We start from the raw sequence: 23202 nt of genomic DNA on the forward strand, positions 1-23202 counted from the left end.
ATCCTATCTGCAATCATTAATCCAGGACTGGAAATGACTGCAAAGATATTTTTATTAAATAGTCTTTGATTTGGCTCAATGATGTTGGCAAACCCTGAGCCTTGAACCTTTGCGCAACAACACATGCTTCTGGCGCATTTTCAAAGCCACTAGCAACATGTTTACTGCCTGCCCCCTCCACTTGAAGGAAAGCCCCATGAGGGCAGGCATTACTTCCTGCCTTGTTTCCTAATGATCTGAGCTTTATGCCTGATACATAGTCAGCGCTGGCTAGAAATTTGCTGAATGAATGACAGCTGTTGAACAACTGGCTTTCCTGTAGGTGGAGAGCCCCTTTCTCAACACCCTTCCTCTTCCAATACTACTTCCAGCCTCTGCAGACGTGGCTCCCCATGCCTCAAACACCTCTCCACTCCACTCCTATGGTGCCTCTCTTTGCCTGTCTACTCCCTCATGATCATTCAGCTCATTCAACTTCAATGTCAATTTATCCAACTTCCTCTGAGCTATTTTCTACCCAGCAAGGGGCTCTCATAAGACCCTTTGTTTCCCTTGGCCCGCTTCCTTGTCTTCCACCAGACAGAAAGTAACTTCAAGTATGTGGTAATACAGGTGCAGCCCCAGGGTCAAGCTGTGCAAGTACTTGGCTCAAAGCAAGAGCTCAATATTTGAGGAATGGGATTAATGAATGACTTAAAACTAAATACTAATATGTGAAAAAAAAAACAGAAAGCATATGTGTGTGTGGGTCTAGAGAAATTGATCCTAAAGTGTGTATGATATACATCAAATAAGCTTACAAACAGTGTAATTTAAAATCCAAGAAAGCAAGATGTTGTTGAACCTTTCCACAAGTTAAAGGTGTCTTGGACCATAAATAATGTCCTTCATATACATCACCACTCAAGATTCTGTGATTTACAAAGAAGCTCTTTGGTGAAAAAAATGGTTATTGATATCCTAAGAAATGATTCATGATTTAACTTCCTTATTCGTTAGCTTTAACTATCTCTGAAGATGATATTTTCAACTTCCCCAAAATTCTAAACAAAAGTAGACTGTAATAACTTCAATGTCTAAATGGAATACAAAATGACATCTAAAAACAAATAAATAAAATTTCTGAATTTCATGTATTTTCTTTCTCTTGAGACTATACCAAAAAAAAAAAAAACACAGGAGGAGCCTTAAGCTGATTTCCTTCTCTCTGTATTTTCATTTTATTAAATTAAATACATAGAATTCAATAGAAGCACAAAAGAAGTAAAATGCAAGACGTGAAATTTTAAAGGTGAAGGTCTAGCTAGTATCCAGGCCAGCATGTGATCTGGAAGCCTCACGTGAGTCAGTTAGGAAACCTTGGCTCTGAGCAGCTTGGAGTCAGCCTGCGTCTAGGATGGGATCAAGACAGGAGATGCACAGTGTAAAAAACCTGTGGCAGACAGAAGCTGCTCCGTCATTCCCAAGGTGACACAGAGCAGTGAACAAATTACTCTTATTAGCTATCTTACCATTTTACAGATCACACAACAACCATGAGAAGCTCATAAAATCAAGCTACTAAAACTTAGGGTCTGTATTGCTCTTCTAGAAGAGGTAGCCTTTTAAAAGAACAGATAGGCTTTTAAAAATCTATTATTATGTAAAGTAAGTCATATAGTGTAGCAGAAATGATATTAGAAAGTCTACAAAAATCTCCCAAGTACTCAAGAAAAATATACTTGCCCACAACCAACTCGGAGGCTAAAATTTCATAGCTCTGTAGTTAGCTCTTCCCCCAGCCATTCTGCATAAGGCAAAGCTTCCCTCTTCAGTGTCGGTTTTAGTTGTAGATTATAAAAAAGTAAATGAATGTTCTTTTTGAAATATTTATAGCACTAACTTTTCTCTAATTTGCCTTGCCTTTCCTGTAAATTAGTAAAGTATGTTAACATTTTTCCCCTCAATACAGAGAAAATGAATCCTACCACATATATACAATGTTTAATTGTGAATGAATTTATGACCATTAAAGTCTGTCACATCTGTATTACAGAAGCAAACCTTGAGGGCCATAAGATTAAATCTATCAATTTGATGGAGAATTAAAATTAAAAAGAGATCCATTCAGCCTCACTTTCTCTCAATAGAAATGTGCACAATTTTAACCTATTAAAATCTTATCTACTTTCAAAACTAAAAATTTATTAATTTATGTCTTAAAAATATCTTGATGATAAATAATTAGGTGCTAAGTGGGTGGTGACTCACTTTTCCTGAGCAAAAGAGAATCAGAAGGATTTAAAAATAAATGCTTGGTTCAAGAAAAATGAACAGTTTTGAAAACTCAAATGACAATTTTTTTGAAGAGATGTGCAGGTCCAGCGATTCAGGTTGAAATTACAGATGCCTGGATCTCAGCCAAGACCCCCAAACACAGAATCTTCATGGGTATGATCCAGGCATCAGTCCATGTGAATGCCCAAAGGGAAGTCAGGTGTGCAGTAAGGCTGACGAACTGCAAGATGTGGTCAGATTTCCCATGGAATTCAGGTGTCATAGCTGAAGCATGAAGAATGTCACTTATCAGACACCAGATACATATCTGATATACATCTGAATCAGATATATAAGGGCATGGGGAAACAGTGATATTCAAAGTAAATTTTAAAAATTGAAAAAGTGATATTCAAAGTAAAGATAGGCCAAGGTCTACCAGAAGTCCTTTCTCCCATTCTCTATATTTGGCTTTTACATTTCTTACCTCTACCTTCCCATCAGTCACAGCACTTGCAGGTGAGTAACCTGAAAGATACTCAGGATATGTGTCCATCTTTGGTAAGATCTAACATGCTGCCTGTTCTAATCTACCCAATAGTAAATAATCAATGGAGTTGGCAAATATCATGGAAATAATACTAAAACTTAACAAAAATTTAACAAATATTAAAGACTGGGCACAGTGGGGTAATTAAGACAATGAATTCAGCAGTGCAGAAAGATGTCTTGGTTATTCAAAGGCCTTTCTCATAATTTTTTGAAGTACCCCTACTTATTTCTCTTATTAAAGATGAATTCCAAAGCTGCTAGTTCAATGAATTAACTAGGTAAAAACAAAGTAAGCAACATATGCTCAACCAATCTAAGAAACACAGACACTTGTTTTCCTCCTTCCTGGCTAGTTCCCCTAACTTCTTGAAGATTTTTAGGTGACTATTGCTAAGCTTTAGGGTTTTATTAGTCTTCTCATCCCTTGATCACCTGTTTCAGTATGATCCTGATTTCTTTTGTATTTCTTGTTTCTCCCCTGGGAAATCTAAGTCTGTTTCTGGCATCTGTACCCCATCCTCCTTTGTGAACACTGAAGTGAAAAATTCATTTATTTTTTAGCAGTGTCTCCATCGTCTGTCAATAAATTATCCTTTCTGTATCTTTGCAGCTTGACAAACCACTTTTCGGACCTCCTGTTCTTTAGGGCCTTTAAGAGAAGCTCATTATTATTTATCATAATCTCATAGGTAATCGTTCTTTTTTTTTTCCACTCTTAATTTTGGGAATGTTTTTTCGTATTCTTAACATCTTCCTGTAATCATGCCAGTCTCCTTCTCTATAACACTTGATGTCAACTGTGCCTCTTTCTTAATAAATAATTGCTCTGTACTCTTCAGTTTCCAATCCTGCTAGCTTGACAGTTGGAATTTTCTTATGGTGTGTTTATTCTTACACAGCCTAACTTTTCTGTATCGGCTTACTGACTTTCTCTCCGATATATGTGTCCTTTCCCTCTCTGGCTGGCTTTTCCTTCCCTCCTTCCTCATTCTGCTCATAGGGTCTAACCCTCAAAGCTGACTGTTACATTTTGTTTCAAAGGATAGAAGGGCTGCAGTTCTCAGTTCTGTCTACACATTCTGCATTTTCCAGTGTTTCAATCAATGGCTCAGAAAGCATTTGCTATGAAAAGCACCATTTGATGACCAAACCTAGTGCCACAACCCTTAGGTCCAAACTCTTGCATGTGTCCCAAATTTGCATAACCAAATCAAGCTTCCCACCTCTTTGTGTCCCCTGTCTAGTTTGACCACACACTTGCTAAAGCCTCTAGCAGTATGATCGTCATGCTCTTAAAATACTCTCCCACTCTACACTTCCAATCAGATCCTTTGTTTCAGATAAAACTTAATCAAGAGGGTTTTATGTAAGTTTCCACTTGTACATAATGATAAATAGCTTAAGCTACATTCAGTACATTCACAATCATTACTTTTCCTCCTTCACCCTATGATAAATCTCATTTTATCTACCCATTATTTTCCTCGATTATGTCAATATTCTAGTGGCCCTTATTACCTGATGAGTTGAATTTAACTCCTTTTGCACAGCAATTTTTGTGACTTTTAACTATTAGCCCATATTAGCTTGTACCTGTAATGTCCAATAAATTCCCTATCATCTACATTAAAAAATTAAGGAATGAGAACCAAAGATTTACATCCTGAATACCAGGAAGAACCTTTATTTTCTGATAAATGCTTATCACTCCTATCAAAATATAGCAAACTGCATGTGGTACATGTACTAAAAATGCTTTGTCCAATCTAAACAACACAAAATAGAACAGCTTGAGCTAGTCGGTGAATACTACCTAATTAAAAAAAAAAAAAAGTACAAACTGAGAGACTGTGCTCTTATGTGGAACAGCATAAGGAAGCCAAACACCAATATCAAGTAAAACAGCCTCCAACAGCACAAACTCTTCAGCAGCCCTCAGCAAAGTGTGCATTTACCTGCTGCCCATTTTATCCAAACAGAGCATCCTCACACCCATGCTAAGTAAGTGGAAATCTGCACAAACAGAAAGTAACTTTTGTAGGATCACTAAGAAATCGTGGTGATCCAGTCCCACACACTAATTGGTAATGCTTTTAAGCACCACATTTAACTGGATTTTCTTACAGCACTAATGCTCCTCCACTGACACAACTTAGCAGGCAATGTATTTACAAAACTATAATAGCCTGAAAAGAATTAACAATGAACAATGTGCAAAATAGTCAATTACAGGCTTAAACTTTAAACAAGCACTTACAATGAAGATTAAAAAAAAAACTATCTTGGCTATTGGGTCATTTTCCAGGCTACTAACTGCTAAACCATGTGCAGAACGTGCTTCCAATTTAACCATCCAGATTTTCTACAAAGGCAGATAGCTCTGCTCTGCAGGCAGTATCAAGTTGGTCTTCAATCTGATTTTTAAAACAAGGCAATTCTAGGAAAACCAATAAGCTTTTTCCTACAGATCATCAGAAAAAGAAAGAAAAGGGGACATAGGTTTTATTTGAAAGATCCTAATTTATCCATCCATAAAAGTGAAGAATATAACCTTACGTTGTTCTGGGAAAAGGTGGTGGTTGAATAAATGCTATAACCCTGTCAGTCTCTTGAGGATTACTGGCCACAAGACTCAATACTTCTGAGACAGCATTGGCAATGGGTACCAATGCAGCAAATTTTTAATTAATTAATTAATTAGATGCACACAGGAAGTCAGAATTGTTTTTTAGAAGTCAGAGAAGATTTGAAATACTTCCCAATAAAGGATCTCTCGGGTATTACAAATATTTGCATAAAATGAAACCTGAAATCTCAGCTTCCCTCTTTTGATGGCATCAAATCAAAATTCATATATAAGGAATGACCAGAACAAAAGCCAGATACATGGAGACACTTGTACAAAGAACTTTACCATGAAACAGAATGAACACGTGAAGCTCTGTACCCCTTTAGCATCCCAGGCGGTAACTAGGTGGGAGTCTACAGAAGTCATAGACTCCGGCATGATGAGCCAAGAAGGATGAGTTTTTTACATGTCCCATTCATACTTCTTAAGGGGAGGACCAAAAAGAGGAAGATGAAAGACAATTTTGTCTAGTATGTCATTGATAAGGGTCAACTACATTCTGCTATTACTGGTGACTTGTCACCTGAAAATGAGTCAGGTTGACCTAACCTTGGTTCAGGCCATCCTACACCTTGTATGGAGTTTCCTAATGCTTGGCTTTAAAGCTGGCTGCTGGGTACTGATCCAATTCTTCCCTCTGTGTCTGCCTAGTTATCTAGTTACACCCTGCAGAAGAACCCTGTTCTTAAAATTCCCATGGGAGCTCACATACCACTCTACAAGGATTTTGTTTACCAAGAGAACTGTGTTCCCCAAAACCTGCCACGAATCTAATTTTCATAGTTAATATTTAAAGGTATCCCCTGCAAATCCTTTGGAAAGGAAATAGTTACTTACCCATTGTGAGCATGAATTCAAATGCTATTCACCCTTTAGCACCTATAATTTAACAGCCGGCTCACCTTTTAAATTTCTGTCTTAAAATCATAGGTAAAGGGAAACCTATGATTGTCTGGGTAATTTCAAGATTTTTGTTGTTGTTATTGATGTTGTTAGTTATGTTTTCATAAGGAGCAATAAAGGCAGCTAGTTAATTATTACTGTTCAAAACTTTATTCATCACCATATCCTAAATTTACCATTGCCTGGTAAATTTAGCTAATCACAGAACTACATTTGCTTCTTTCATTGGTCACAGAAAAGTCATTATTCTTAAGTTTTTCTCTGGAGAGAACATTGACAGTAGAAAAAAGAATTCACAATTAGAGAAATCACCCCCATGAACTCCCCATGTCCCCTGTAGTAGCAAAAGTGAGCAATACAGGTCCTTTTCTTTTTTTTTTTTTTTTTTTTTCTTCTCACTTCTCACATCCCTAAGGTTCCAGGCCCTCCCTTAGACATTACCTATGACATTATATATGTGTCACCTCATTTATTTCACCCAAACCAAAACAGGTGAATCTTACAATTTTCTCCAACATCTAGATGAGGAAACTATGGCTCAGGGAAAGTTAATCCAGGCAAGGTCACCCAGGCAGTAACGGGAATTAAGCCCAAGAGTGCATGCTGCTATCCCGCTTCCCATGTCAACAGAGTGAAAGCAGGGAGTCATGGCACATTTGTACACCAAAACCAAAAAGAAGTCAGATAAGGACAATTATGAAGTCCCGTTCCACACAAGCAAATGGAAGCCCTAGTTGGGAAGTAATTCATGTTAAGCTAAATGATTCTAGTGGGCCACATGTTCAATTTTTAAGCAATGCTAAAACACTGATATATAAATGTATCTATAAACTGCATTAATATTAAATGAAAGCAGATCCACTATGGATCAAATCAGATCAGAAAAATTAAGGTAAGTCCTGGATTCACCACTTGGAGAGGAGAAGAACTCAACTACAACACATGGAGATGGCAGTGACTAGGAGAACAAGCTGTGGAGAAGCCTCATTCAGTGATACATTGTATTTTCCAATGGCAATTTTGCAGGAAATAAGGATTTTCACCCTCAAAAATGCATGGAAAAAGAGACAGCACACAATATTAGGTAACTTCAGAGGGAAGAAATCAGTGCCATAGGCTGATAGTTCAGAACTGAAAACATTCTGAAAATTAGAGGTATCACCAGGTGAGGAACTGCCTTGTCAATAATGACTCCCCGATTCAGGGAGAGATCATGCAGAGGAACACAGCCTGCCAGGGTCCCACTCATTCATTCATTCATTCATCTGTGTGCCAATGGCATTGCTACAGGTTCATCTAAGGAGTCCTGCATGGAGAAGGAAGGTGATATAGATAGATCACACAAACATCAAGAATTCTAAAGCCATTCTGTGATGTTTTCTGAAAATGGAGGGTAAATTAATGCTCTGAAGCAAGAGTTTCATTCTGACCTATGAGAACAAGGAGGAAAAGGAGAAAAAAAGATAGATAAAGGAAGAAAAAAAAGGAAATATTTAAAATACTATGTTAGCGATACTGATTAAACACAACACTGAAAATGATTACTGATTAAACAAGAATTGACCAGTTTTCTTAAAGATACCATGTTTGTAGGAGAAAAAGATGAGATACAGGTCCTTTTCTTTTTTTTTTTTTCTTCTCACTTTAAAATCTATAAAGAATAAAAGACTAATTGGAAAATAGGCTCACTTTTCTCTCTTTCTGTGTAACTAGATTTCACAACTAAAAATGGGATATTGCATGCCAAATCTGCTATCCCAGCCCAGAACCACAACTCTGTCCACCCACAAACATCTAAAAAAAAAAATTCATAATGTCCAAAATTGAATTTACCATCTTCATCCCCCAGAACCTACTTCTCCCACGTTCCCATCTTAATGAATAGCACTGCCATCAGTAGGTGGACCAGACCAGACCACCAAGAAGCCAAGGATGACCCTGCTCTTATCCATCAGTTATCAAGTCCTATCACTTCCAACAATCTAATGTCACTCAAATCCATGTCCTCTTCTTTATCCCTGTGGTTCCTAATTCAGTTCAATCTCTCATCATCTCCTCCGAGAATTGCTTTAATCACCTCCCGACTAATCTCATAACTCTCAAGTTGACTCCTATTCACAGATGCTTGAGCGACTGTCCTAAACCATACATCAGATCAAGTTATCCCATCATTTAAAAACCAAAATTAAATAGTTATCACATGCTTTATAAAAAACCTAACTTCTCTCACTACCACATAAGAAAGACCCTTCATTTGTCTGGAGCCAAGATTCTATTCCAGGTTCACCTGTCCACTGACAGGTGACATGATCCTTGAGATCCTCAATTGCTTCTCTGGGAGCCTTCCACCTTCCTCTGTGAAACTTGGCTTGGGTCTTACAGAACTACTGTAGTTCTGGGTTTCCTGATAGAGCCACCAGCTCCCACACCTCTGCAAAAGCATTTCCACCAATGGGCAACTTCCCTCTTACCTGGACAGTTCTACCTCAACTCTCCAAGACTCAGCTCAACTCTAACTACTTATCCTATATCAAGATTCATGTTGGCCCATCCAATGGTCATTCTCAGCTCCCTTACCTCTTGCCTGCATGAGCCACAGACCCAACGGCTGCTGTATGAGCTCATTTTTGCTCATGGCCATGCATGGATGGCTGCTGGAGATTTGGCCAATAAGCTGTTAGCAGAGGTACTGGGTTTCTCACAAATGCTTCCCCACTTTGATGGAATGGTATATATGTAGGTATGGAAGCTGCCTTAATCTCTGCCTCCCTGCTTCCTGTTGTGAACTCATGTGCTGTCTGAGGGTCCATAGTCACTTTGCAAGAAATGCAAACTGAGACAAAAAGCTGAACAATAAAAACCAGCATGCAAGGGAGGACAGAAAAGAGACAATGCTACAGCGATTTGCTAAATCCATGCAGGCAACCTCCTACCTCCAGATATCTTCTTAAGTTGGGGGTTGGGGGGACAAAAAACTACCATCAGGTATTTGATTAGTTGCAGCTGAACACATGTCTAAATACCATTGCCCTGCTGGGAATTCTTTCCATATTCTCTATAACAGAGGTAAGTGCAAGGCACAGAGGACAGAGTCTTTGGCATTCCGCAGATCTAGCCTTGAATCTGGACTCTGTCACAGACAGGCTACACAACATGGGTGGGTGACCTGATCCCTGAGATCCTCAACTACTTCCTCTGGGAATGACAATACCCAGCCAAGAAATTTACTGTAAAATTTGAACAAGATAAAAGACATAAGGTACTTAGTAAATGACTGGTATAAAGTGAATGCTCAACTCTTCAGCTCTTATTCTGAGGTGACGGGTGGGTAGATAGATAATCCAATAGCACTCTGTTACACATGGATTATATCCCTAATGCCCTCAATTCTAATTATGAATGTAGGTCAAAGCTGAAGGCAACAAAAGTGGCATGCCATGTCTAGACCTAACTAAGGACTAGTTGGCATCACAAGCTTCCTTGCGGGATGAATGAACTCCCAAAGCCAAGACCAACTGGAGTGATGAAGTTCACCACTTTGGCCTGTTTCAATACTGAGGCCCAAGGGTTGCAGTTATACTATGTTCATTCACTTATCAAGCAGCCCCTAGAACTTTTAAAGCAGAAGACAGTCTGCTTTGCTTTCACAAATATATAATTTTCCCTTTCCTTCGCTGCTGTCAGGGAGCACTTCCTCTATGTCTGAAAGTCACAACAGCTAAGTCACCGAGTACGAAATCCATCCATGATACAGCCAAGCTAAAAACGAACTTGGGATCCATGTCTCATTGCCTCTATCCCTTCCAACTTAGCCACTAGAAAAGGCCCTTGCTCTGAATGTCTAGTTGCACTGAAGTTATGAAATGAACAATTCCACTGTTTTGTGGGGGAACATCATGGAGGAAGAGGTGGAGGCTTCTTGGACATGTTAACAATCTCCAATTATTAGAATGCACCAAATACTTCTTCCAAGCAGTATTTTGCCATCTATGGTCAAACCTACAGGAAACAAGTATTATTTAAGGACACTTTTTAAATCTGAGCACCAAATTATGCTACTTGATCACAATGGCCATGGAAAACTGTCTGATGTACAAATCAACCCTTCCTCGGTCGTGAAGATGTTTCACACGGGCAAGGACGGAGGAATTCTCACTGGTAAGGAAAGGTGACCTGCTCTGATCAAACTTTAACTAGTGATGAAACTTACATATTCTATTTCAGTTCCACAAGCCCACACTAATTATTAATTATCTGCCTAAGCGTACACCACTTTACACATCCTGCCCCTTAACTACAGCAACTCAGAAAAGCCACTGTACACTTCCTGACTAACGGACCATGTCTTGAGAGGCTAAATGGCCTAGCAAATGCAAAGATTTTCCCACATGCACACTTCACGGGGTTAATGTGGACCCACTGCCTCCTCAAACCAGCTGCATTTCCCCAGCCACATTCCACCTTGAAGAACGCAGGAACTTCGGGAGGGCCCCTCGCTGTGGACACCAGCAGAAGAGAGCCCATCGCAGAGCTGCTACTCTAAAGCTCTGCCAGCGACATCCCTGTGTCGTTGCAATTGTGAAGATGGCGAGTACTCGCTCTTATTCTGCTCTGCGAATATTTTACACAAGTCACAAAGAGGCTTCTTTTTATGCTACAGCAGGTGTGAACTCAATTCCACTCTTAAACCAGTATCAGTTCAGCTGAGAGAACAGCCGTAAATTTTTATTTGATAACCAAATGAAACTCATGAGGGCAAGGGGCAAAATCTCTTTAACTGTTTAGATGCCTCTCAGAGACTGAGCAACGCTGCTTTCTTTGATTCTATTTTCAAGTGGTGTTCAAACTACACATAGGGACTCAGAATGCCTGAAAAATGGAATCACAAGAGTATGTATACCTAGGGCTGCTCCATTTCTGAGGAAGCAAACGATTTCCAGGAGCTTCTCCGCCACCACCCCCACTACACGTCTATAAGTCAGGTCATGGCAGAAATGAGGAACCTGAGATCAGAATGAAAATGTCTTATCCAGGATCATGAAAAGATCATTCAGTAACCTGCTGCTTACCAGGTTAGTTTTTCCTGCCAACTAGGTAACAGAGACCATCCATAGCTACTGGGTGGTCTGCCAAGATATTTAAAATATCTGTGATCACTGCACGTCAATTTCCAAATAATGTTTGTGAGACCATCGGCAAGTAAGGGAAAGGAGGATGAAGGTCACGAATAAAACCCTGAAAACAACACACGGTACATATTTAATTCTGCCAGAGGAACAAATGTTAAAGGTTCCAAAAATTGGATATTAGGCTCACTTCCAATGACTCTGAAAGCTCTGAAGGCGACAGGGTCACCCCTAATAAACTTCCCTCCTGGATTTGGTGTTGCCCAATTAAGTACAATCACTTACACATAAGGCGTGTGTGCGTGCACTTGGCACACTCACGTCTGTCTACTGAACTGTCAAGAGTACAGCACAGTCTGCATGACCAAGGTGAGGAAATGGCACCAAGGATTCGTTACCTGGTAATTTCTCAGTCACAGACAGCCAAGCCAATGTTGGTAATATGAGACTAGGAAATCATATTTCGCGATCAGAACACTCTAAAATTAGCTTTTCGTTGTGTCTCTTTCTCTCATCCTTCACTTCTTTTGTCTCCGCCTTCTCCACCAAATGTTATCAGCTATTATGCACTTTCTATTTTCATTCAGGTTTCATAAGGCCCATGAGGGGGTGGCATTTAATTAATCACTTCCACATTCTGCCAAATTTCACTACATAATGTTCAGGTTTGCATAGCACTTTTGCCAAACTGGTCACCCCCAATAAACAGAAAAATGGCCTAGATAAAATAATTGAAAGTGTAATAATAATTTGCATTAACAGAACTTAAGTGCCAGGTGGTCTTCATGTTATTTTAAACATAGAGCAAATGCTGATGTGAGAAATTCCACTATGGCACTAAAGACACTTGACCAAAGTCACAGAGCTGGAGAGTAGTGAGCTGGTAGCCAAACCAATGTCCATTCAAGGACAAAAGACAAAGCCCCTGCTCAGCTCACCACCTACTGCTTCCCTCCTATTAGGTTTTTTAATAATTTCAAGGTATTTGGAAGCTTTCAATGCTTTATTTTATATATAAACAATGTAACCTGCTATACCTTGTACCGATTTACAGTGACACTTCCTTACAAATTTGCTATTAATCAACATGTGTTAAGGAATTTAGGAGTGAATTTTTAGGAATTTAATCAGCAATCATCAACAAGATTAAAAATGTTTGGGCTCAATCAAGTGCTTAGAAATAAGTTAAATTTAATCTCAATATATGTGTTGTACATTTTGCAATAGTTGTTGGCTCCTAGTCCTGATACCTCTGCAGAAGGAAATGAAATAAGATCCACTGAATACTTTTTTCCACTTAAAAATAATACATGGTTGATTCAGAATCAGAATCTCTTGGGAGCAAAGAGAATGAGAATAATCCCACACAGAAGCAACCTTCTATGCTAAGTTTTCTAGAGAAGACAGAACCAGAGAGGAACAGGACTGTCTCTAGAACACTCTATGAACATGAAGGTATTTGTAAAACTGTCTCCTTGGTGAAATGCATTGCATGTAGTAGCAACCCCACTACTCAGATGATCTGCAATACAGGCCAAGAATCTCCACTTGCCAGGGGATCCCTGGACTCACCACGAGACGAGCTCTGTCATGTGTATGGGCCAAACTTGAGAATATTTAAAATGTATAGGAAAATGAGTGAAGGCAAATATTTCATAGAAGGACACCTCTTGAATTCAACAAATGCTGTCCCCCAAAGAGGCACTTATTTTACAGGATTACTGCTTTTGCAGATGGGCTAAGACGCCTTTCCATTTGGGTCTTGATATTCACAGAACTGAACATTCTATGCTATCTACACCTGGTCCCATCTTCTGTTCTACTCTCATTGGAAGGTAAAGGTATTTTAAACTGCTATTACTCAAACCCAGAGTCTCTAGAAGTGAAAAGTTTATATAAAATGACAGGCTACCACTGTGTAGACCTGCCCTGCTGGAAGAGTCCCAGAGCACAGCACAGTTGTCCTAAAGTGCCTTGAGTGGTCACATCTCCCACAGGGATCCTGTGGCCAACAGGACTGTCCTCACCTGAGAAACAAGAAGTTTGGTGATCAGAAAGAATTTGTCCAATGTCCCAGCACCATGAAATGTAAGAGCCAAGACTGGACAGAAGTGACTCCAAGAGCCTGATATTGCACTGTGCCACGGGACCTCTGTGCTATCCAGTTGCTTACCAAGAGCCTTTGCTTCTTTGCTCCCAACTAACAGCACAATGCAAACAAAGAGAACATTTATATATTTTCTGAAGGTTAAAAGAACACTTGAGAGAGACACACAATTTTCACAGATGTCAGGTTTTCAGGCCTCTGAGCTATACTGAAAAGACTCCCCCGGAATTGAGAACATCAAGGGCCTTAAGAAATGGGATGTCTAATTGGGCATGGTGGACACACTTGTAATCCTAGTGGCTCAGGAGGATCTCGATTTCAAAGCCAGCATCAGCAACAGGGAGGTGCTAAGCAACTCAGTGAGACCCTGTCTCTAAATAAAATACAAAATAGGGCTGAGGATGTGGCTCAGTGGTTAAGTGACTCTGAGTTCAATCCCAAGACCCCCCTACGAAAGAAAGAAAGAAAGAGAGAGAGAGAGAAAGAGAGAGCGAGAGAGAGAGAAAGAAAGAAAGAAAGAAAGAAAGAAAGAAGAGAGAGAGATATGATGTCTACCCACGACCATCCAGGATCAGGAAAGGAACAGGTACTGGCTGATACTGTCACAGACAAGGTTTTAAGTGTTAAGCTTGTACCAAATTCAAAGAAACCATCTTCCTAATGAACAATTGAGGAAAAAAAAATTTACTACTAAATAAAAACAGCACTGTTTCTTTCCTGTTCTGTTGACCTGTGTTAATAGATGGCCCTTCCCCCACCTGTGTTATCTCATCAACCTGACTCATGCCACAATACTGTTCAACGGGGCTAAGAAACTTCTGGCCAAAAGTTGGATGGATGCAGCTCTCATGATTTCATCCAGTCTTGGCACGCTTTCTAAAATTAAATGTCTTTTGGCTGCACCTAATCCTCCACATTAAAAATCGACAACTGTGTACATATTAAATAAAAATGGAGGGATTTCCCCCAGGCAGTGGGCATTCTTGTCTGAGAGCTTCACAGTGGCATGGCAGCTTGGTGGAGGTGAGCTCCCTGGAGACTGTTTTGGCAGTGGTCCAGGGGAGGGAGGAACTGTCCGTCATTTGTAATGGCATGTCCCGGGACCTTGCTGCTCCAAGGTGCCAGTCCTGCTCTGAATAGGTGCAACAGGAGACTGTGGGAGTAAGACTGGCCAAAGACCCCAAAGAGACTAGGGTAAAGGCTGGTGGCTGGATCTACGGCCTGCTGCCTGACCTAGGTGCCCTGGACAGGTTGGCAGGAAGTCAAGCAAAACCTAAAACAGAAGATTCTCAGGAATGCAGGCAAGAAGCGGGTTACTGGTTGCTGCCCTGTTCAGGGAATGAAGACAAGAAGGCTCGGGCCTTGAAGGCAAAACCTTAACAGCTTGCCTCACTCTGTCTTTTTCATGCAACACTCTCATGCCGGGACTTTCTCCACCTGCTTCCTTGCAATAAATTTTAACCTTCTCCATGTCTCTTTGTCTTTCACTCTTGTTGACCAAAATATACAGTTGAGACTTATTCTGATGTTTTGTTTATTACAAGGAAGTTTGCAACTGTTCAATAGAAAAGTCTACATTTTTCCCTTATATATATGTCAAACACTATAAGTCGGTGTTTGTTTCCTGTTTCCATTAAACAGGCTGCAGACGCTATTTGTCACCATGCTACCCATGGGAGGTAGATGGGATGAGCATTGCCAAAGTCAGCCTTCCTGAACCAGGTACCTGAAGTTGTGACAGTCATCCTTGGACAAGGAAAGTAAGGCAGAAAAAAAAGCACAGAGCCACCAACCCTGACATCACTGAGTGGCCAACAAATTCTAGCAGAGTCCTGCCACCAGACTTCTAGAATGAGAAAATTTACATTTAAGCCACTATTAGTCAAATTTTCCAGTACGTCCAAGCAAAAGCATTCCTGATGCAAACTACTTTTTTATGATAAATGATTTATTATTTTGTCCTAGTGTCAGTAATTTTCTGTGAGAGATGTTCCTCTTAAGTACTTCGAAAGAAGACGGAAGACCTCCGCATCGCTGTTGGCCCTAATCTTCAAGCAACATTATTCTAGTTGATCAGTTCTCCTAATTTTATACAGCCAGGTTTTGTAACACTGTTCTGACTATAAAAGTATCTGACAATCACAGTATTCGTTGTGCTACATTACAGAGTAGGTGCCAGAATGGAAAGACAGACCACTGAAAGAAGAACGGAAATGTTCATGCCTAGACAGAGGGAAATAATTAACTGAATGCTGGCGCAATCAACTTCTTTCAATCGTTCTTCAGAATCTTACTGATTTTACTTATTGCCACCTACACATCAAATAATTTGTGGTATGTATTGTGAACAATGAAATCTACCATACTGTAACATGAGCTGTACCCCAACATTAGGAGAACGTTAAATACAGTTAAGGATATGGAACTATAAAATAAAAACTGGATTTCTATATTTACTGACTGTTTTAGGGTTTCCCTCCTCATTCAGCAAGATGTAGGCCAGACTTTAATTTATGGGCTGTTCCTTCAGGATTTACACCCTATATATCTGGTTCCCTGATTCATTCGAGTATTAAACTATTTAATGGTCATTTATTGAGGTCTCACAATTCTATGCCAAGCATTGGCCTATGCCAAACACTACTCTTGGTGATTCAACTGACTGAGTTATTATTTTATCCCAGATCCTTCCAATCCATTAATTATAGATTTGCAATGAGTTGAGGCATAAAAGAAAGATTCAGTTGAAATCAGGCTCTAAAGAATTACATTTTGGAGGCTGGGAGTGTAGTTCAGTGGTAGAGTGCTTGTCTAGCATGTGTGAGGCCCTGGGTTCAATCCCCAGCACCACATAAAACTAAATAAACGAAGTGAAGGTATTGTATCCATCTACAACTAAAAAAAAAAAAAAAAAAAAAAAAGAATTACATTTGGAAAACATATCGCTACCAGTTACTTGAAGATATTCATAAAATTGAGATAAATGGATTAGAAAGATCAACAAAACATCTCTAAAGATAAAATACAGTATAAGGGCAAAATGGCATATCTAAAAGATCAATGGACCATTAGATGAGAAAATTGCCTCCAAGAAAATCCAAAGGCTGTGCCTCCCTCAATTCGAAGAGGAAAAACGGGCTGAGCTGGGGACACAGGTGGATAGAGCAGAGTAGAAAACCCAAGTTTCCTGACTCCCAGCCTTAGCGCAGCAGGATTGCTAAAATCACTGGTGATGACACCCAAAAGTATTCACATCTGTTAATATTTCAGGAAGATATTTTAAGTTTAACAAATTAAAAATTCAAAACTCTCAAACCCAGAAAATAAAATCAAGTAAGATTGCTAGTAAAGGTTTCTTATCTCAGGAATTGCTGGTATCACATTATCAGTCCAATCAGAAAAGATGATATTTGTTAACTTAAAGCTAAAACATGCCATAAAAAAAGACACCAGGGTTGCGGATGCACTTCAGTGGTAGGGCACTGTTCTATCCTGTGTGATGCCCTGGGTTCCACTCTCAGCACTACCAAGGGTTAAAAAAAAAGACACTGAAAGTGCACAGAGTGATGTCCTTAACTAATGAACTTGCAAACAGCCTGCTCTTCTATCCATCTTCAGAACGCTCTAAAGGTGACTTAAAATTTCCAGAGCTGACATCTATATTCACAATTCCATTTAAGTGAAATTTCTTAAATAGTATTTAACCTCTGGAACTTTCAAATACTGAATGATTGCCATTAGTGCATAGGTTTTGCTGTTTTTATAATATTTACATTCCTGCATGGAAAACCCAACTGACCGAGGGGGCAGAGAAAATCCTACCAATGCTTTGAAAAGATTATATTTCTTTGTGGTCCTGCTTTTCCTTTGTACATGAAGGTTTCCAAAAACAGTTTGTCTAGTATGAGCCGACTCATTGAGTATTTTCAGTTTTTCAATGAAAAGAAAAACTCCCTGCTTTAGCCCCTACCACCATTTGCAGCTTTACAAGAACACTGTGTCGCTTGCCTCTGCCACTGGGATTTCAAAGAAGTCACAACACTTCACCTTTATGCTGGGCTAAACTCAGGGTAGCCATAAACACTCTGAAGTAATACAAACCTAAATATTCCTGCTAGGCAAATGGAGCAGAGGAACCGAATTATAATGAGCTAGCAGCTGTCACAATATGACCACAGTAACCAAATCAAAATATCAACCGCTAACCCAGATGAGATTCAAAGGTCAGCCTATAAGCCAGCAGCTTTCTTCAGTTCTGCCTGAAACCTCAGTCTAATCCTGCAGTAAAATGTTCCACTGAGCTAGTTTAGAAACCAGTTACTCTATGGCACTGAATTATTTAGTGCCCGGGTGCAGCACTGTCAGGAGCACAAGAACCAAACGCCCCGGTAAGGACACAGAGCCACTCACAATGGCGCATGTGAAGACGCGGCAGCTGATGCTGAACTAAGCTGCACCCAACTGTACAAAAGTATCACTTTCCACATCCTTCAGTCACCAATTCATGTAGATAATCTTACTGGGCAACATGCTCACTTAGCCTCAATCTGGTTTTCAATTAAGGCTCTGGAACAATGGAAGGAAAATACATGCTTAGATCCCTCCTTGGATCAAAAAGTTTGAGTTTGAAAATGTATTGTCTATCATTGTAAAACTATTTGAACAATAACTTGCAAAAGTTCAGTGCCAGACAAAAAGAAAAAGAAAGCATGTTTTTAAAAAATCCATATTCTTTGTATAAACTTCTTGCCAGGATTTTCCAAGTATTCTATCGCATATAAATAATCCTCTTAAAGACACAGGACTCAGACTCATGACCCCTCTGCCCGATTAGCATATTCTGAAAGCTACCCAACTGACCACCTGTGAAGGTTTAATAAGACCGTTTTAAAAGTGCAGTGAACAAACTTCCGACAGATCTAGTGTATATTATTATAATTAATAATCACAACCAGGCACTAGGAAGAAGTGACTTATTGTCTCCTGGTACAAAACAGTACAGGGAATTCCATCTAAGGCAAAATGCAAACTGGTTTGCATCTACTCAATGCATGCAATGAGTAAGCACTAGTAAATATTAGGTGAGAATAGCATATGAATTGGTAATACAGGTGGTCACTTTTGTGGTCTCAATCCTGCTGAACCCTTCGAACATCAAAAACAAAAAGCCACTCATGCCTACTCTTTTTAAAATTGGAATCTTGCTTTTTGTTTATTTTCATTATATTTTTCTTTAATATCAACCCACTAAACCTTTGTGATAACCACAATCACAAACTGATGTAAAAAGTAAAAACAACCTTATAACCCAAGAACTGTCATGAATTCTTCTAGCATAATAAGCACATGTGTCTCAGTGTGCACACACACACATAAGTACAAATGTGTTCATTTATTTTATTTTAGAGATTCACAAACTATGAAATAAGATATTATTTTCAGACTGTCTTCTTTTGGTACAAGGAAAGTGTCCACAAAGGTCATATAACATATAATAGGAGCTTAAACACAAAAATATACTTCTAAAAGAATATATTAACAATTATTTTAACACCATTATCATTTATATCACGTTTTGCATAAATTTGAGATAGAGAGCTGAACAAATGTATTTTTTTCAACAACTGTAATATTTATGTAAAACCACTCATGTGAAATCTAAAAGTTCAGAGTTGTAATCAAAGGTTTTGTGACCATTGAGGAGTTCAAGGGCAAATTTGTTAGCAATGCCTACTTCACTTCCCTAAAATAGTGTATTGTCATAAAGAATAAAATATTTTAAATATATAATAAAATTCATCCCCACAAGTAGAAAGTGGTGTAGTACTTTTTCTCTGCTTTCAGTAAAATATAACCTTACAAAGTAAACAGTTTATCCTCTCCCCTCAAAAAAAAAAAAAAAAAAAAATCAGGTCATCTGCAGTTAATAACTCTTTCCTGTAAAATTAGTGTCACTTATTTCTGTAGCAGACGCCTAATTCAGTCACAGGCTTGATTGATTTGACAATAGAGAATCTGCTCCAATAAAGTGGCTGATTTATTTCTGATGCTATAGCTTTTACCCTAATGTGACATCATGGAGTAATTGAGTCTCTGAAATGTAAAGAAATCCTTTGTAGTTTTAATGAAAACCAGTTAGATCCTAAGAGTGGACTGTTGTCCAAAACTTGCAGTAAAGTCTAATACCGCCTTCTTTTGGTACAAGGAAAATGCCCACAAAGGTCAAATAACATATAATAGGAGCTTGAACACAAAGAACAGTTTAGACTACAACATATATTTTATAAGTTCCAACTGTTCCCTAAAGAGCTTACTTTATCTTTATTATGAATTGGTTATCCTTAATTTCTTAAAAATGACATATGTCTTTTTCTTGTAAAGGTGCAACCTTACACGAAACACGACTCATCTTAGAAGTGGTTTCATTTTAAATAAACAGCCGCCTGGGCAAAATCAATGAGAATCTTTGTTCCTAAAGTCTGGCCCTGAGACACCCAAGGCAACCAAAAAAGCTTTGCAATGAGAGAAATTAGAGGTGAGAAGAGTTTTTAATACAGTATCCTTGTCATTCTCTAAAAATATTTTTAAATTCTTGTCTCAACTAAAAATGTAAGGTATTTCATACTTGTTTCAAAGTCTTTCTTTCTCTTTTTCTTCTGCACACTGAGCAGTGCCCTCGCGCTCTAAGGGCGACTTCCCTGACCCAAGAGTGACACTGCCCCGTTAATGTCAGATAAACCATTTAGCCCAAGCACAATTCTTTTCTGTGCAAAAATCTGCTTGAGGTGGAAAATGTAGCAGTTTGTAAACAATAAAGAGCCATGTTTCAGACCAGACAGCTTATCTAACAGAGAAGTCCTTTCATTGGGAACAGTGGGTGGGAGCCTCGTGGACATAGTAGCATTTCCTATCACAATGCAGGAGACTGTCTCGGCCTCCATATTTAAGAGTTTAATGGGAAGGAAGGCAGATGGGATAAAAGGGCAAGGCTGACATGGATTTTCAGCTTAAACAACAACCAAGTGAAAAGAATCCGCTCTCTCCGCAGCACAGTGTCAGCCCACTTATATTTTAAATACTATTTGGACTGAGAACTAATTTGGTTTGTAAAACAGTTGACCATGAGGAAACATGTATGAAAATAATTCTTTAATATATTTTAATTAACTGGTATATTTTATAGTAGTAATTCCCCAAGCAGCTCTTTAAAGTTTTTCACATTTATAATGTAAACTTCTAAATAAGACTAGTAACTTATTCTAACTTACTTTAACTCATCAGAGGATAATTTTATAAATCTTCTAAGGAAGTTAATATATTCTTTAGGTGCTATTCCTCAAGACTCAATTTCAAATGAATCTTTTATTCTATTTTGTGAAGTTGGGTGAAGATGAACAGAGAAGCAGAGACGGAAGAATTAAAACTGTTCTACTAACACTGAAGAGTCTCAAGTTGTCCTTTAAAATCTAGGCTGGCAAACATATCTATTATCTATCTCTACATATCCTGAAAACAGGAAGGCTGATATGCCTCCCTATCAGCAACTACCATAGAACTAGGATCCTCCTTTAGTTACCAAATTAAAACAGAAATCTGAAATCTACCATTTTGAAATTTAAAAAAAAAAAAAGAATCAAACTTAACTTTGTGGCACTCAAAGCTGGGGACACACACAAAGGGACAAACATACAAGTTGTCCATTCAAAATAATTCTATGCTAAATAGCTGATTTAATGATTTTTTTTTTAATGACTGAGATAGTCCTTGGACCATCCCCATGTTAAGGAACTGGCACAACTTCCAAGGCTTTAAAACTAGGACATTCTTTAGAACCATTTGGAAATACAGTTTCAGAATGATCTAATTATTGCTGTGTCTTTCCTTTGGAGAACGGTCCAACAGCTTATGTCATGAAATCTTTTACTGACAGATTTGCAATAGAATTTGGGCAGGTTGAAAGATTCACTAACACTGTTAAGAACTCACATTAACTAGAACAAAGATCATTTCTTCAATCAAAACTGAAGTAGCCAGCTATTGGGACCTTTTAAGCCATTATGAATTATCTTTTCATCACTCAGGTTACTGCTGTTAAACAAACATCCCTACAGAGTAGTCAAAAGCAGAAAACTATGCTCAGGAAGCCAATATCAAGGGCAAGGTACAAATTCACAGATAGCCTCAAATTACAGGCAGGCATGTAGCTTGCTTTCAGTAATGCAGGATGGGGCCTGTCTAGACAACAAGCACTTATAGTTCACACCTTGATAAATACACAACAGCTTTTACAATTCCACTTGAACATCCTACTCTGATTTAAGCACACTAAGCCCATTGACATTATTTATTTCCATAACCCCAATAATAAAAATTCACATGTACTATATATCATTGCCAACCATCAGGCCCAATGACATTTTTATTAGAAGTATTCGCCACTTTGATTTTATTGACCTTAACTGCAAAAACTACTATTGCAATATTGAAATTGGGCAAGTGCTGTATGTTGAAGAAAGACAAAATTTCCTCAGTGATTCAGCATCACTGAAATTGTTTAATCCTACATAGTTATAGAACTTAGTCATGGATCTACTATTAACCAGCACAGACTGTCAATACTGTTCTGCAACTAGAGATCCCAGTCAACCAGAAACCTCTGTCTGAGGCAGGTTTCTGCTACATGGTTAAACATAAGCGTTCAAAAAGTGCACAGTAATTTAAAACATGTCTTACTTTGTATTCTGGAATTGACAAAAGGTGGAGAGAGATTGTCATGTGACCCAAGGTCCCTGCTGGTCATATGGTCATACGGAGTCCCATCTCCATAGTTCTGTAAATAAAATAATAGTGTAAGTTTCAATTTCACATCAAGATTTCAGCATATAAGCCAGACACGGTGGTTCAAGACTGTAATCCCAGTGGCTTGGGAGGCTGAGGCAGGAGGATCACAGGTTTAAAGCCAGCCTCAACAACTTAGTGAGACCCTGTCTCAAAATTTAAAAAAAAATTAAAATGGCTGGGGATGTGACTCAGTGGTTAAGTGCTCCTGAGTTAAATCCCCAGTACCAAAAAAGAAAGAAAGAAATCAACACATAAACATACTCATACTACTGCAATCTCTCCCACCCAGAGCAACTGGAGTACATTATTCCCTTGAACCTGGAACCTCACTGTAAGGAAGCTAACCTTCACAGAGACAGTAGGTAATAAAGAGGTCTAGAATCTACTGAACTAAATTTCCTAATAATAATAATAATAATAATAATAATAATAATAATGGCATCAACCACATGGAGTTGTTGACATGAAATAATGCATGTAAAACAGCAGACACATAGGAATTATACTACACATATTAAAAATTATTCCTTTGATGAGCTCACATTAAAGCAACATTGTGCCATAAGGGGAAACTACCCACAGCCTGTAATGATTTGCTTTTGGAAGACCAGGGTAGAGGAATTTAAACAACAACATTTGGTTTTATGATATTGAAGTTTCAGTGCTTTATTACAGTTGCCCTTGTGGTTTTAAGAGAATGGGTTCATTATATCAGTAATTAACACACAGGAATGTGAAGAATATTCGAACACAACTATGAACATCAAAACTTTAGTGTAAACTAGTAT

The 23202-nt window shown here is 38.7% G+C and overlaps 1 protein-coding gene across 13 annotated transcripts in view; it reads right to left on the minus strand.

The window, feature by feature from the left end:
* The window catches only part of Tcf4 (transcription factor 4), a 347226-nt gene that overhangs the window by 202008 nt on the left and 122016 nt on the right, over nt 1-23202 (minus strand). For all 13 annotated transcript variants that reach the window (XM_046419428.2, XM_046419435.2, XM_058571344.1 and 10 more), the window contains one exon: nt 22307-22403. In XM_046419428.2, the coding sequence (XP_046275384.1) occupies nt 22307-22403 (97 nt within the window). The remainder of the gene's footprint in view (nt 1-22306; nt 22404-23202) is intronic.

Source organism: Marmota monax, unplaced genomic scaffold, assembly GCF_021218885.2.
Source record: "Marmota monax isolate L192 unplaced genomic scaffold, Marmota_monax_Labrador192_F-V1.1 WCK01_AAM20220418_F8-fsc00088, whole genome shotgun sequence".
NCBI lineage: Eukaryota > Metazoa > Chordata > Mammalia > Rodentia > Sciuridae > Marmota > Marmota monax.